Source organism: Scyliorhinus torazame, chromosome 14 (assembly GCF_047496885.1).
Source record: "Scyliorhinus torazame isolate Kashiwa2021f chromosome 14, sScyTor2.1, whole genome shotgun sequence".
Lineage (NCBI taxonomy): Eukaryota > Metazoa > Chordata > Chondrichthyes > Carcharhiniformes > Scyliorhinidae > Scyliorhinus > Scyliorhinus torazame.
Genome location: NC_092720.1, coordinates 82,948,200 through 82,964,741, shown reverse-complemented (window position 1 = coordinate 82,964,741; position 16,542 = coordinate 82,948,200). Strand labels below are relative to the sequence as shown.

The 16,542-nt window shown below is 43.1% G+C and overlaps 1 protein-coding gene across 1 annotated transcript in view; it reads right to left on the bottom strand.

The window, feature by feature from the left end:
• Positions 1-16,542, bottom strand: part of LOC140389856 (transient receptor potential cation channel subfamily V member 6-like) — a 218,144-nt gene that overhangs the window by 48,814 nt on the left and 152,788 nt on the right. Inside the window, exons 9-10 of the mRNA XM_072474434.1 lie at positions 7,181-7,267; positions 3,328-3,404 (exon numbers count right to left, since the gene is read on the bottom strand). Coding sequence (XP_072330535.1) covers positions 3,328-3,404; positions 7,181-7,267 — 164 coding nt within the window. The remainder of the gene's footprint in view (positions 1-3,327; positions 3,405-7,180; positions 7,268-16,542) is intronic.

Here is a 16,542-nt window from a genome sequence, read left to right as displayed (position 1 = left end):
GGGATGGCACTAGTGTTACTCCACCCTGAAAACTGAGGCAAAATACTGAGTTAATGTCTCTGCCATTTCTGTTGCCCCACTATTAACTCCCCAGACTCATCCTTCAAGGGACCAATATTCACTTTAGCTACTCTCTTCCCTTTCATGTAATAATAGACGCTTTTGCTATCCTTTTTATATTTTGCGCCAGTTTTCTTTCATAATTTACCTGTACTCTTTTTATTACCTTTTTAGTAACCCTTTGTTGATATTTAAAAGCGTTCCAATCTTCCAGCCTGCCACTAGACTTTGCAATGTGGTATGCCTTAGTTTATATCTTTGTGTTACCTTTAACTTCCTTGCTTGGCCATGGATGTACTTTCCCCCTCTTTCTTCCTCTCTGAAAATTAATTTAGTTGGGAGGAATTCGATATCGCCTTAAACATCTGCCATTACTCATCAACTAACCTACCTTTTAGTTTTCCTGATCAGTTTACTCGGGCCAAATCTGTCCTCATGCCTACGTGATTACCTTTGTTTAACTCCAGAACGCTAGTATGAGACTCCAATTTCTTGCCCTCAAACTGAATTTGAAATACCAACATACTGTGATCACTGTTCCTTAGATGATCCTTAACTATGAGATCATTAATTAATTCCTCCTCATCGTACAATACCAGATCCAGAATAGCCTGCTCCCTGGTTTGTTCCACAACATATTGCTCCAAGAAACAGGGCGGGATTCTCCGACCCCACGCCGGGTCGGAGAATCCCCGGGGCGCGGCGCGAATCCGCCCTGCCGCCGGCTGCAGTATTCTCCAGCGCCGTTTTTCAGGCGGGGGTGGGGTTCACGGTCAGGAGCCGTTGCCAGCAGCCCCCTGGCAACTCTCCAGGCCCTGATGGGCCGAGCGGCCGTCCATTTTTGGCCAGTCCCGCCGGCGCGAATCACTCAGCTCACGTACCGGCGGGACCTGGCAGGTAAGTTGGCTGGGGGGGTCCTCGGGGGAGCGAGGCGGGATCTGACCCCGGGGCACGGTGGTCTAGCCCACGATCAGGGCCCACCAATGTGCGGGCAGGCCTGTGCCATGGGGGCACTCCTTCCTTCCGCGCCGGCCCCTGTAGGGCTCCGCCATGGCTGGCGCAGAGAATAGAACCCCCCGCACATGCGGCAAAATACGCCAGCCGGTCTGCACATGCGCGGAACCACGCCGGCGGTTCCGCGCATTCGTGAGATCACGCCGGCCCATTGGCGCATTCGGGAACTCGCACCAGCCCTTCGCCATCGGCTGGAACGGCGCCAACCCCTCTGGCATCCACCTAGTCCCCGAGACAGGTGAGAATTCCTCACCTTGGGGGCCCGTTGACGCCGCAGTCGTTGGCACCGATCTTCCCGCCGGCGTGGGGACTTAGTCCCCGGAAGGGAGAATCCCGGCCACAATCGCTAATACATTCAGTGAACTCTCCCTCCAGGGTACCCTTACCAATTTGATTAATCCAGTCGAGATGCATATTAAAATCACCCATTATTCTTGCCATACCTTTTTTACAAGCCCCTAGTATTTCCTGATTTTTACTGTGCCCCACTGCAGAATTACTATTAGGGACCTATAGGTTACTGCCACAAGGAACTTTTTTCCTTTGCTACTCCCGCCAGGGCCTTCTTTCCATTGCTATTTCTTATTTCTACCCAGACTGATTCTACATCTTTATCCAGTGCCTATATCATTTCTCATTACAACACGGATCTCTTCCTTTACTAACAAAGCAACACCACTCCCTTTTCCTTTCTGCCTATATTCCTGAAATACTGAGTACCTTTAGATATTAGACTCTTTGTAACCATCTCTCAGCAATCACCACCAAGTCATACCCCTTTGTCTGCATTTGCACTGTTAATTCATCAATTTTATTCCAAATGCTTTGTGCATTCTGACTCGATGCTTTTAAGTTTGTTCTATTATCAAATTTCCCTACTTTTGTATGATTCTTTGGTGTAACATGACATTCACACATTCTGTCCCTTCCTTTTAGTTTCTGGCAATAATCAACCTCATCACGAACCTGCACTCCTACCATCTCCTTTAATTTTGATTTTCTAATATTCCATGCAACTGAACCTTCCCCCCGACTATTTAGTTTAAAGCCCTATCCACAGCCCTAGTTAGGCGATTCGCCAGAACACTGGTCCCAGCATGATTCAGGTAGATCCCATCCGATAGGAACAGCTCTATTCTTCCCCAGTACTGGTGGCAATGACCCATGAATTTGAACCCATTTCTCCCACACCAATCTTTGAACTATGCATTTACCGCTTTAATCTTATCAGACATAGAATTTATAGTGCAGAAGGCGGCCATTTGGCCCATCGAGCCTGCACCGGACCTTGGAAAGAGCACCCTACTTAAGCCCACACCTCCACCCTATCCCTGTAACCCACCTAACCTTTTTGGACACTAAGGGCAATTTAGCATGGCCAATCCACCTAACCTGCACATCTTTTGACTCTTGAGAGGAAACCAGAGCACCCGGAGGAAACCCAAGCAGAGACGGGGAGAATCTGCAGACTCCGCACAGAAAGTGACCCAAGCCGGGAATCAAACCTGGGACCCTGGAGCTGCGAAGCAATCGTGCTAAACACTGTGCTACTGTGCCTGTGCCAATCAGCTCATGGTTCAGGTAGTAATATGGAGATTATTACCTTTTTAGTTCCGCTTTTTAATTTAGTCCCTAGGTGCTCATATTCCCTCAGCAGAATCTCTGACCTTGTTCTACCTTTATGGTTGGTATCTACATGGACCATGACAACTGGATCTTTCCCCTCTCACTCCCAAGTTCCTCTGCAGCCTAGATTAGATATCCTGAACCCAAGCACCAGGTAGACAACACAGCCTTCGGGTCACTCGATCCTGGCCACAGTGAACAGTGTCTATGCCCCTGAATATACGATCCTTGTTTACTACATTTCTCCTTTCTCCCCCAACTTGAATGGCTCCCTGTACCACGGTGCTATGGTCAGTTTGCACATCTTCCCTACAGTACCTTCACTCGTCCACACAGGGAGCAAGAATCTAGAACCTGTCGGACAAGGACAAGGGCTGAGGCTCCTGAATGCCTACCTCCTGGATCACTCGAGCTGCTTCACTCTTTGGATTAGTTCAAACCAAGTATTCTGATATTTGGTACAGATTTTTAACTTATATGAAATACTTAATGTTTCTGTTGCAATATGGTATAATTTGCTACAATATGAAAATAATCATAATTCAATAAAAAATCATAATGAAATTTAATAAATAGTGAAATAAATCACAGAGGGTGTTAACAAAATTCAATTTGAACATGTCTCACATTGTAATGTGAAAAGGACCTCCAGTTACTGTGTTTCCAAAATATTTTGCAGGTCCTATGTGAATTAGTCGTGGAATCTGAAAAGACAAGAGAATGAATTAACAGGTTAATTTGCTGTAGAGAAGATGATGCATCAGCTCAGATTAAATTTCAGAACTTGTTTTATGTATGTTATTGCGTTCTGGTATTTCAGGCAAAATAAATGAGATGAGGTCTTCATGTGTGGAGAAAACGTTCAATCGCAACCATGAACACTAATCAATTTTAGGTAAGTATTTACCAACAGGTCTACACCTGTATCTATCCAAAATATATTGAAGCCCAATATCTCGTGCATGATTTCTGTTGCCGTTTTTGTTGTCACACTTTACTGATCATCTCACATTAAAATGGCAGCAAAGCAGAACTGAATGGATAGGTAATGTATACATTAAAATCAAGGGAAGTGGCTAAATTTCATGGGAAGCATTTCCTTAGGACTAGTGTCATCTCGGAAGGGCCACTCAGTAGTAGTTAAATGAGAATAGCCAAGTCCAAATGGACAAAAGGACTATCCTTATTTTATTTTGTAATATCCAAAGTAAAGTTCAAAATTAAAGGAAATATATATATTTCACAACAATATGATAATGTTGACCCATTTGTATTGTTTTTGGTTAAGACCCTCAATTTTTCACAAAATCCTGGACTTGGCCTTGATATCTTTCCTTGGAGCTGTGACTCTCTGTTCGCTAAAGATATATCCAATAGTCTAAGCACATTCAGTGATCACAATATTCCTGGTTGCATCAGCAGCATTATGCTATTACAGCTGGAAACATTTTTCTCTTCATGCTCTAACAGGATTGGTGTAGTTCTTTTAAAATTATTTTAAAATACAAAGGACGGGATTCCACCCCCAACCCCCACCGAAGGATCTTCCGCTCCTGCTGAATTGAACAGAGATTTGATTGGCTCGCTGCATCTGCCATGGGGGAACCCATTGGGGCAGAGCTGAAAAATCTCAGACAAAGTTTCTTAGTGTATGTGATGAATGTATTCACCATAATGCATGCATGATACCATAACCTGTGACCTATGACCTGGAAGTGGTGATATGAACTGCTTCCAGGTACTGTAACCCCGGTATGGCTCCGCCTCTGACTCCGCCCATACCGGGACATATATAGGCCGGCCTCTTGTGGGCGGCATTCATCTGAACTACTGACTCTGGCTAGGCAAGTTCATGACTAATAAAGCCTTATGTTCACTCGCTCACGCTGCCTCTCTGTGGATTGAAGGTACATCAGTGTGGAACTGTCCTCCAGTTTGTATTTTCAAAAGGATATGAATACAAACTAAACCATGAAGTGGTGTCGATCTTTACAGATATTGTAGTCCCGTGGATGAGATCTAAGCTGATATCATCACTGCCTGTTCAGGGATATGTTATCACAAACTGAGATCTCGTCAGCCCAAATCGATTTTTGGCCGCTTGGCGAGATTTAGCAGCCTTTACGAGATTGGCGCCCACGGCTAACGGGGTCGCTAGAACGCGGGAAATATAAAATAAGGGGTCAAATTCTAAAAGGGGTGCAGGAGAAGAGAGACCTGAGTGTACGTGTGCATAGATCATTGAAGGTACAGGACAGGTAGAGGGAGCAGTTAAGAAAAGCATACAGAATGCTAGGCTTTACTAATATTACTAAACGGGGCATAGAGTACAAGAGCAAGGAGATTATCTGTCCTTATACAAGACACTAGTTGACCTCAGCTGGAATATTGTGTACAGTTCTGGGAGCCTCTCATAGGAAGGATGTGAAGCATTGGAGAGAGCGCATAAGAGGTTTACAATAATGACTTCAGGGATGAGAAACTTCAGTTAGGAGGACAGATTGGAGAGAAGGATAAAGATGATCAAAATCATGAGGGTGTTGAAAAAAACAGATAGGGAGAAACTATCCTTCCTCGTAAAAGGATCAAGAATGAGCAGGTGATTTGTAAAAGAAGCAACTATGATGTGAGGTCGTTGGTCTTCTTCCTGGTCATGCTGCCCGCACTGACATCCACTGCCACTGCCTCCCAGGCAGTATTGGTGACCCTCCTGTTGGTCCTCTGACCCCCTTGGGGGTACCAGGATGTCCCATCTTGCCTCCACAGCATCGAGAAGCCTGGCCAGGTTAGCATCGCCAAAGGAAGGAGCAAGTCTGCGCTGCCATGCTTCTGTGTTGACTGAGAGTGAGTGGTGAGGGAGCACTTAAAAGCAGTTCCCCCTTGTTAGGGGCGAGCTGCTGAGGTGAGAGTCTGGTGAATCAGGCAGCGAGACAGCCAGTAATGGCGAGAATGTCGCAGAGGCTCATTTCCACACTGTGCCATTAAATATGCGCTGTGATCTCACCAACGCAGCCATTGAGAAACACCCCGCCAATCACACCCAAAATGACACTTAAAGTTTTTTCCATTAAATCGCGCCCTGGATGTTTCACTAAGTGATGCAGAAAAGTAAAGATCAAGTGTAGACTTTAGATAATGTGAAGTTAGTGATAGATAGATTAGTATCATTTCTGCAAAGAGCACGTTTTTATTTGTATGGCTGGAAAATAGTTATAGTTTGAGGTCAAGGTTAATTATCCATTCAACAATTACATCTGCACATCTTTGGACTGTGAGAGGAAACCGGAGCACCCGGTGGAAATCCGCACAGACATGGGGAGAAAGTGTAAACTCCACACAGGCAGCCACCCAAGGCCGGAATCGAACCCGGGTCCATGGCGCTGTGAGGCAGCAGTGCTAATCTGTGCCACCATGAATGGTTATGTTGCCACCAGAAACGGACCTCTGAGGACACATGTTTATTTTGTGAGTAATGGTCAGACATGGATGGCCGCAGTCACAATTTGAGCTGTTCTACATATTTCAATTGTGAAGCAAGCGGCCATATCTTCCCTGGCATATCCTCAAGCAGTTGAGGACTGTCCAGATTTTCCATTTTGAAACCCGAGACTTACTATCATGGGCCAGTTACCAGGTTGCGGTTGATGATGATTGCAGTCAATCAGGAGGTGGACTATCGAGAGGTGGGGCTATCATCAGTTTGTAGGGAGTGGAGCGATTTTCAGTTGGGGTGGAGAGATTTCAGCCACGTATTTGAGGTTTTTTTGAGGTCTTGTGCCAATGGAAGTGTTTTGTGAGTTATCAGCCGGCCGATGGTGTTCTTTGAGGAGGATCTTTTCACTCTCAGCATCAGGAGATTGAATGTGTGCTCACACAGGATGCCAGCAGAATTGTGTTCATCTCAACATTCCAGAAGTAAGCCTCATGACTTCCCAAAGAAAGATATATACCAATTGGGAGGGAAAGAGTAACCTTCATGTGGTTCTCCTATTAAAATAGGTTTTCCAACCTGTAAACATCAGTACTAATGCTGTCAAGACGTTATCAAATTCAGGCCACCAGGCTCCCCGACCAAGCCAGAAGTACTGACAATTCCATATTAAATACTACTGTTTTCTATTTTTTCCTCACATAGAATCATTGAATCCCTACAGTGCAGAAGGACACCATTTGGTCCATCGAGTCTACACTGACCCTCTGTACGAGCACCCCACCTAGGCCCAATCGCCCGCCCTATCCCAGTAACTACGCCGAGCCTTTGGACAGTATGGGGCAATTTAGCATGCGCATCTTTGGACTATGGGAGGAAACCAGAGTACCCGGAGGAAACCAACTCCACACAGACAGTCACCCGAGGTCAGAATTGAACTTGGGTCCATGGTATATCTATGTCCACATACCATAAAGAAATAAAATGGTGGGAATAATGATCAACATTTGTCTGTGTGCCTGCATCGTGATTCTATTATGCATTACATACCTCAGTAACTAGGATCAGAATTGCTCCCACAACTGTCAAAATTTCTCCTGCCAATCGAGCAAAATCTTCAGCAGTAGCATAGGCTTCCTGGAATAATGAGAGTCCACAATCAGAATCGTAACCTGTATTTGGCCAAATGCCACTTTTTTATGAGTTATTTAACCTAGCAATATTCAGATAAGTTGTATTTATTCCATTATTACTTCTCCTAGCCCATGATTAAAAGTTCCCTTACAGGAATTTTGAAACAACTAATTAAAAGATTAACCAATTCATCAAAAACTGGAAGAAGAACAATGGTAATTAAAATTAACATTTTAGAATTTTATATTTGAGATCAAAAGTGATAAAACTCATACATTTCTCCCATAATGTCTGCTAATGTATTGCTTCATGAACTGATTGCTATACTCAAGTCAAACACCAAAGAATTTTGGGGGGAGGGGGGGCAAAGAGGGTGAAGCTCTTGAACTTCGATGAAAAATAAATCAGTAAAAGGCTGGTCATGTATAGCTGAAAATAATTTCTGGATTCCTATCATTCCACTCACCCTGCACTCACCCCCCCATTTCAAATCAACATGAGAGGAAAGAGATCATTTGATGAAAAGATGAAAATCGCTTATTGTCACAAGTAGGCTTCAAATGAAGTTACTGTGAAAAGCCCCTTGTCGCCACATTCCAGCGCCTGTTCGGGGAGGCTGGTACGGGAATTGAACTGTGCTACTGGCCCGCCTTGGTCTGCTTTCAAACCAGCGATTTAGCCCTGCGCTAAACCAGCCCCATTTTTGTCTGTCACAATCATTAACAAGGAGTTTGCAGCATTTGTTAGAAAAGTAAGTAGATAATGGAGGCCAGATAAAAGTTTAGTCACAATAATGACCAATAGACAGTACAGTGTAATTTTATGCCTGACAGCTGGATATGAGTGATCATTGCTGGGCTTCTTGTTATGATTGTGATTGAGTCCTAATTGTCCCCCAAAATGGATTAGCGATCCATTCAGTTATATTCAGGAAAGCAGATCACGCACCACCTTCTCATGGGCAATTAGGGTTGGACAGACCATGCTGGCCCTACTGCTGACACTCCCATCCCACAAATTAAAAAAAAATGACAGCTGGGGTTTTACATTGCAATTATAAGTGCAGATTATGAAGGAAATCACTGAGATTTTCAAAAAATGCCATGTTGCCACCATTACATGTATACAGTAATTCATGTTGCATCTCTACCCGCCGATCATTATAACGAACACCCAGCTGGCCATGGTCAGAAAATTCTGCTACCTCGGGACCATGGTCATAGATGTCATAGATGTTCACAGCATGAAAACAAGCCCTTCGGCCCAGCTTGTCCATGCCGCCCAGTTTCTATCACTAAGCTAGTCCGACTTGCCTGCATTTGGCCCATATCCCTTTATCCTCACCTTGCCCATGTAACTGTCTAACTGTTTTATAAAGGAAAAAATTGTATCCACCTCTACCACTGCCTCTGGCAGCTAATTCTAGATGCTCATCACCCTCTGTGTGAAATAATGCCTCTTCTGGTCTCTTTTGTCGCTCTCCCCTTTCACCTTAAATCTATGCCCTCTAGTTCTAGACTCCTCCAGTTTTGGGAAAAGATGTTGAAAGAAAGAAGTTGTCCCTTGATGCAGAACTTCATACATGCACAGGGAAAACAACTATCACCTTTGGCCGACTCATGAAATGTACATTGAATAACATCCTGACCCTTATGACCAAGCTGATGGTTTATGAGGTGTGTGTTCTCTGAACCTTGTTGTATGGCTGTGAAACATGGACGACTTACAGCTATCAGGAAAAGAAGCTCAGCAATTGCCATTTTAACTGTCTGTGGTGCATTATGGGTATACCCTGGCAGGACTAAACCACAACTGCAACAATCCTCTCAAAGGCAAAGCTCCAGATTGTTGGCAGCCAACCAAACAGAGGTGGGCTTTGTTGGGTCAGGCACATCAGCAAGATGTAAGAAGTTGGCATAACCTCGGACTTTCTGTATGATGAGATAGCAGGAGCCAGATGACTAGTAGGACACTCAAAGCTGATGTGCCTGACACAAGCTCGCTTGCAAACATGACCCGAAATCGATTATTTGATGCCTGGCAAACATCTCTTGTGGATGGAATGATGCCAGAATAATATACACCTGCAAGAGAATCCCAGCAAATATTCTGAAGCAGGAGATGCAGAAGTTTTAAGTCCTAGTCTTAAGTTGCCCTACTTCAAATTGTTTCATTTTGAAGTCGTTTTTGTTTTCGGCCAAGTTTCCTTAATTTAAATCGCGGTTTCTGATTAGAGTAGTCTTGTGTCAACCCGTTGTCATCGTGCAACATGTGCCATCGCACATCGGCTCCGTATACGCAACATCGGGTCCTGCTGCCCAATTGCACCATTGTTGAGGTTGTTTGTATTGGATACGACGCAACATCAATTAAAAATAAATCCAGAGGCATCCAAAGTTAGACTTGATTTTTTTCAAGCAACAAGTTGGATTTAAATTAGTGTGCCGGCGAGGGCAGCACGCTGGCACAGTGGTAAGTACTGCTGCCTCAAGGCGCAGAGGTCCCAGGTTCGATCCCGGCTCTGGGTCACTGTCCGTGGGGAGTTTGCACATTCTACCGTGTTTGGGTGGGTTTCGCCCACACAACCCAATGATGTGCAGGGTAGGTGGATTGGCCACGCTAAATTGCCCCTTAATTGGAAAGAATGAATTGGGTACTCTAAATTTTTTTTTTAAATTAGAGTGCCAGCTGTGGGTGATACTTTTAAATTACATTTAATCATGAGCCACAGATGCTCAGTGAGTGTTGGTAGTGAGCCTGTTGCTGCAAAGACAGCAAGAAAAGCCCTAGCAATAAAATTTGAAGCTTCCTGAGGTTAGTGAGTGTTACTTAATCTCAATTTATACAGAACTGCTTTTGTATTTAATAATAATCTTTATTATTGTCACAAGTAGGCTTACATTAACACTGCAATGAAGTTACTGTGAAAATCTCGCGTGAAGGCCACAACGTGATTTGCACCATGGAGTGATATCTTTCCCGGCGGCATAATCAGGTTTACGCCCAGCGAGGCATAAACCTGATTACCATCAAGTTAAATATGTCTAAATGGCATAATGCCTTACCTTCCAGAAGCACAGTATGATCCACCCCCGTCGAGATGACCATGCTGGGAGTGTGGAGGCTAGTGTAGGAGGGCCTCGATGAGAGGTGGGGGTACCGAATTGCCGGCGATGATTAATGGCGGGGGGGGGGAGGAATTGCCAGTGATGATGGATGGGTGTGTGTGCTCCTGATATCCATGGGGGCAGCTGTCTCTTAACTTTGAGATCAGGCCGCACGTTAAATTTGGCGTCCCGATCTCTGTGGAGCTGGGCTAATTGGCATCTTTAGGCCCTGCCCCTCAGGAATGACGGCGCAAAACATGTCCCGTGCTTTTTCTCGTCAGGTGTCGAACGATCTGGAGAGAAAACCTGGCTTTTCTCTGGGGAGAAACACACTTAAAAGTATTTTCACTTAAAGTTGTGATTCCAGGAACACCAGAACTTAAAACAAAGATTTACTGTAGCTGAGTGCAATGAAGAATATAGAGATATTTTAGATGGAGGGATACACAATAACATGCAGAGATGAAATGCAATAAACAGGAGAGGAAAGCAAGTTCCAGCAACAACAAAATTATGGAGCAAAGTCAGAAGTAATGGTAAGAAAAGAAACAAAGTTAAAATTAGCAAATGAGAAAAGCAAAGGAACACCAAGAAATAAAGGGAGAGATGGATGATAGTGAATAAAATGGGCAACAGCGAATCGTTTCTGATCCCTATCTCAGAAGAGTTATAAAACAGGCTGACAATTCACTAGAGAATTCCTACAGTGCAGAAGGAGGCCAGTCAGCCCAACGAGTCTACACCGACCCTCTGAAAGAGTGTCCTAGCTAGGCCCACTCTCCCCATAACACCATCTAACCTACACGTCTTTGAACACCAAGGGGCAATTTAGTATGGCCAATCCATTTAACCTGCACATCTTTGGACCGTGGGAGGAAACTGAAGCACTCGGAGGAAACCCATGCAGACACGGGGAGAAAGTGCAAACTCCACACAGTCACTCAAGGCCGGAATCGAAGCTGGGTCCATGGTGCTGCAGGTGCTAACCACTGTGCTACTGTGTCTCTCCTGTCAACTGTTTTACATGATGGCACAGTAAAAATTGATCCCCAGAGAGACGGTCAAAACTAAAAATGAAAAAGGAAAAAATAACCTGCGCGACAGAGTGAGGAAGGGCACCTGGTTGACATTATCTCTGACTGGCTGGTCAGAAATTCCACAGCATCAACATTGGAGGAATTCAATTCAAGGGCAATTACAAAATAAATGAAGACTCTAAATTTTCTATTCTACTGGTAAAAAATCTTAGCAATCATCTTATGAAACGGTGTCCCCAGAAGGAAGTCAGAAGCACAATTTTGGGAAATGAATCACCTTGTCCTATAAATTTTACAAGACCTGCAATGGCTACTAACATGTTCATCTGTTTTGATATCACCTGTCTCTGAAATGCATGGTATTTAATTCAGCTTGGATAATGTAGTCCATTACAATTGGTATCTCAACCATGTCATCCATGTCAACAGTGGGCTCTTTCTTAAGTAATGGGTTAAGAGACATTGCAATTAGTTGTCTCATTTATATTAAGTATCCATTAATTGACACTGATATGTAAAGGGGCTTCAGGTGGTCTCTGTCAGGTGATGTAGTCAGAGTTTTGTGCAAAGGCTGTTGGAAGGAAATAAATGTGTGTTTGTGAAAAAGGAACAGAACTTTAGACTCTTCATATCACAGCAACTAAAATGTCTAAAAATTGATAGCAGAGGATGGTTGCTGTGTAAATGTGAAGGGTTGAAAGATACAACTTTCCAGATCAAACCAAGTAGTGAGTGAGAAAAGGGAAGAAAAAAAAGGGATATATGGCTGAACCGAGGATAAAGATGGCTGGATATGACTATTCTCCCTTATTTTCTGAAAGGGAATCGTACGACCAATGGAGAAGTGCAGTAGTTATGTGGACTAAGGTAACTGCTCTGGGAAAGAGAAAACAAGGTATGGCATTGGCTCTTTCTCTACCTTATGACAGTAAAATCCAAAACAAAGTGCTTTCTGAGCTGGAGTTGGACGAGTTAGACTCAGAAGAAGGTCTGGAGACTTTATTACATTATATGAATAAGATTTAGAAGAAAGATGACTTGTTAAGTGCGTATGAAGCATGGTCGGATTTTGATAAGTTCCGGAAAATGGAGGATATCTCCATGGAAGACTATATAATGGAATTTGGCAGACTATATAAAAGACTGCAGAAACACAACCTGGAATTTCCACAGTCTGTGTTGGCCTTTAAATTACTTGACTGTGCTAGAGTGAGCAACATGGATAGGCTCCTGGTTTTGACAGGAGTTCAGTTTACTGATAAGGATACCTTATTCGAACAGATGACAAAAGCTTTACAAATGTTTCTGGGGAAACATTCGCTTCCGATGGCTCTGATGACCCAAATAGGTCAGCCTGCATTAAGGCAGAATATGGAAGATACACTACTAACAGGATGGCGAAATCGTATGGCTACGAACAGGGCTCAAGACTATAGAAGGAGACCGAGACAAGGAGATTATGAAGACAGAAACCCAGTTAGAACCTACAATAGGAAGATGAACCCCAGAAATGCACGGGGCATGATAAATCGATGTTTTCGATGTGACTCTCAATACCATTATGCTTTCAACTGTCCAACTCGTTATGATAGAGTGTTTGAAGCGACTCATGGCACGGAAGAGTCAGAAGAGGAAAAAGATAGTGACCAGAAAGAAGGCATTGTCCTATTGACAAGCAGTTTTACGCCGGTAATGAGGGTGTTGGTTGCAGAATCCTTCAATTGTGCTGTATTGGACAGTGGTTGCCCATCTACTGTGTGTGGAATTGACTGGTTAAAATGTTACCTGGACTCTTTGAATGCTGAAAATCGTAACACGGTTAAGGAATTTGAAAGTTCCACAAATTTCAGGTTTGGGGATGATAATACTCTGAAGTCGCTGAAAAGAGTGGTGATCATTTGCAATATTGCCGGAGTGAATCATTTCATTAGCACGGATGTTGTATCAAGTGAGATACCTTTGCTTCTGAGCAGACCGTCGATGAAGAAAGCACACATGAAACTGGATATGGAACAGGATAAGGCAACAGTTTTTGGAAAGACGGTGGACTTACAATTTACACAGTCGGGACACTATTGTATTCCATTACTGACAAATAATATTTCAAGTAGAGTGGTTAAGGATGTGTTAATGGCAGTTGAAAATGGGACTTTAGCTGATAAAAAGCTTGTGGTATTAAAACTGCATAGGCAATTTGCTCATCCGTCTCCTTGGAGGCTGAAACATTTATTAAAGGATGCAGGGGTAAGGGATGATGACTATAATAAACTGATAGAACAGGTTAGTGACCGCTGTGAAGTTTGTAGGAAGTACAGAAGGACACCAGCACAACCGATAGTAACCCTACCTTTGACCAAGGATTTTAACGACATTGAGGCCATGGACCTTAAGATCTGGGATAAAGCAAATAATATATTTATTTTGCATTTTGTAGATTTAGCAACCAGATTTAGTCAATCAACGATTGTACGAAGTAAAGAAAAGAGAGTAATTCTGGATCAAATCGTGGAAAAATGGATACGGACAGGAATGGGTCCACCGGCAAAATTCCTTATGGACAATGGGGGGGAATTTGCTAATGATGAGTTTAGGGATATCTGTGAAAACATGAATATCAGAGTTATGAATATGGCTGCAGAAAGCCCATTTAGTAATGGTGTCTGTGAAAGAAATCATGCTGTCATCGATGACATGCTTCGGAAAATTTTGGCAGATCGACCAAATTGCAGGCTAAATTCAGCTTTAGCATGGGCAGTACATGCAAAGAATTCATTGCAGATGGTTGGGGGCTATAGTCCTTATCAATTAGTGTTTGGTAGAAATCCTAAAATTCCGTCCATTTTGGATGACCAGTCTCCAGCTTGGGAGGGGGCTACAATTATCTCTGGTTTTGCTGAACATTTAAATGCATTACATCACAGTAGAAAAGCTTTTTTTGAAGCAGAAGTCTCTGAAAGAATTCGCAGAGATTTAAGACATAACGTATGGCCATCAGATGCCGTTTTTCAGAAAGGAGGCATGGTATACTATAAGAGAGACAACTCTAATGAATGGAAAGGCCCAGGGAAGATCATAGGCATAGAAGGCAAAACAATTATTTTGCAACATGATAATCAAACTGTTAGGGTCCATTCATCAAGGATAATGGGTATAGATTACAAATTTTCAAATTTAGTCAGAGCAGACAGTCATGACGAGGAACCAGAGTCATCTGGTACGCATTTGGTACAGAACTATGAGGACCAATTAACTGATATAGACAGGGTTTCTGTGGAGGAACACAACACTTCTGATGAATTAGAACAGGCCATTTTTCCGTAAGGGCAACTGCCAAAAGTTGGTATAAAAGTGACATACTTGCCTGAAGGGTCTAGTCAATGGAAGGATGCAACTGTTAATAGTAGAGCAGGGAAGGTCACTGGAAAGTATAAACATGGGTTGAATGTACAGCATTCAGGGGAAGGAGTCAAGACAATGGATTGGGAAAACAAAGTTCAAAAATGGAGGGCACAGAAACGCAGTGCCAGTTCAGATAGTACATCGGATAGTGAACAGGTCCGCAGGAAAAGGTTGAGAACTATTGAAAGGACATCCCACAGCAGAAGGTAAAGATCAAGCAGTAGCAGTACAGAACGAGATACCAGGCGGGAGAGGGGACCTAGTTTATCAAGATCTCGGAACATGAGTAAGACTACGAATACTAATAGGAGTAGAAGCCCACATGCACATGAGATTTTGGTGGCTTCAAATAAATTAGATGAAAAAGTTATCAAAGAAGCTAAACAGCAAGAATTGCATAGTTGGAGTGAATTTGGGGTATACACGGAAGTACCAGATAGAGGACAAAGAGCTCTATCCCACAGATGGATTTCCACGGAAAAGGTTCTTCCGGATGGAACTTATAAGGCAAAGGCCAGGCTTGTGGCAAGGGGATTTGAAGAAAACTTAGAAGATCAGGATTTAAGGGTAGATTCACCTACAGCAGGCAAGGTTATTTTAAAGATATTCTTGGCTCTATTAGCCACAAAGGCATGGGAATGCAAATCTATAGATATAAAAGCTGCCTTTTTGCAGGGACATCAGCTCCAGAGTGACATTTTTCTCCGTCCTCCTAAAGAAGCAGCTAACACAGAAGGGGTACTCTGGAAGTTGAACAAATGTTGATGCATCTAGAGTCTGGTATTTTTCGGTAAGGTCAGTTTTGTTAAAGTTAGGCTGTTGCCTGTTGAAAGCAGATCCTGCAATGTTTTACTGGCACAATAAAGGAAATCTTTCTGGCATTTTTATGGTGCATGTCGATGATTTTTTGTGGGGTGGGACTAGTGATTTTGAAGCTATTGTAATCTCTGGTTTGAGGAAAGAATTCAGGGTTGGAAGTCAGGCTTCCGGTGCATTTAAATATATTGGACTGGAAATTGGACCGACTAAGTTAGGGGCAACTTTACATCAGCAATCTTATTTGGAAAGCATCAGCCCAATAGCAATTAGTCATGGCCGAGTTTCACAAAAAGACGCAATGGTTTCAAAGATAGAAAAAAAGCAACTGCGAAGTTTAATTGGGCAACTGAACTGGTTAGGTAGACAGACTAGACCAGACGTGTGTTTTGATATCTTAGAGTTGAGTACAAAAATGAATGATCCCAAAATGGAAGACATAATAAGAGCAAATAAAGCGTTGACCAAACTAAAAATGCAGGAGTGTATTTCGAAGTTCCCGGTTTTAGGTGACCTTAGGCACTTGAAACTCATAGTTTATAGTGATGTGTCCTACGCAAATTTATGTGATGGGGTTTCAAGCGCAGGAGGTTTTATAATTTTCCTTTTGGGGAACAATGGTAAATGTTGCCCGCTTGTATGGGAAACAAAGAAAATAAGGAGAGTGGTAAAAAGCACTTTGGCTGCTGAGATGTTAAGCCTTGTAGAGCCGGTGGATATGGTCTTTTATATAAGTATGATATTGACAGAAATTTTGGGATTAGGGGATTTGGGTAATATACCTATTGACTGTCACATTGACAATAAATCTCTGTGGGAAAATGTGCACTCTACAAAAAGTGTCAATGAAAAGAGGTTACGGATAGACATTGCAAGTTTGAAGCAGATGTTGGACAGGGGGGAAACAAAAATTAAATGG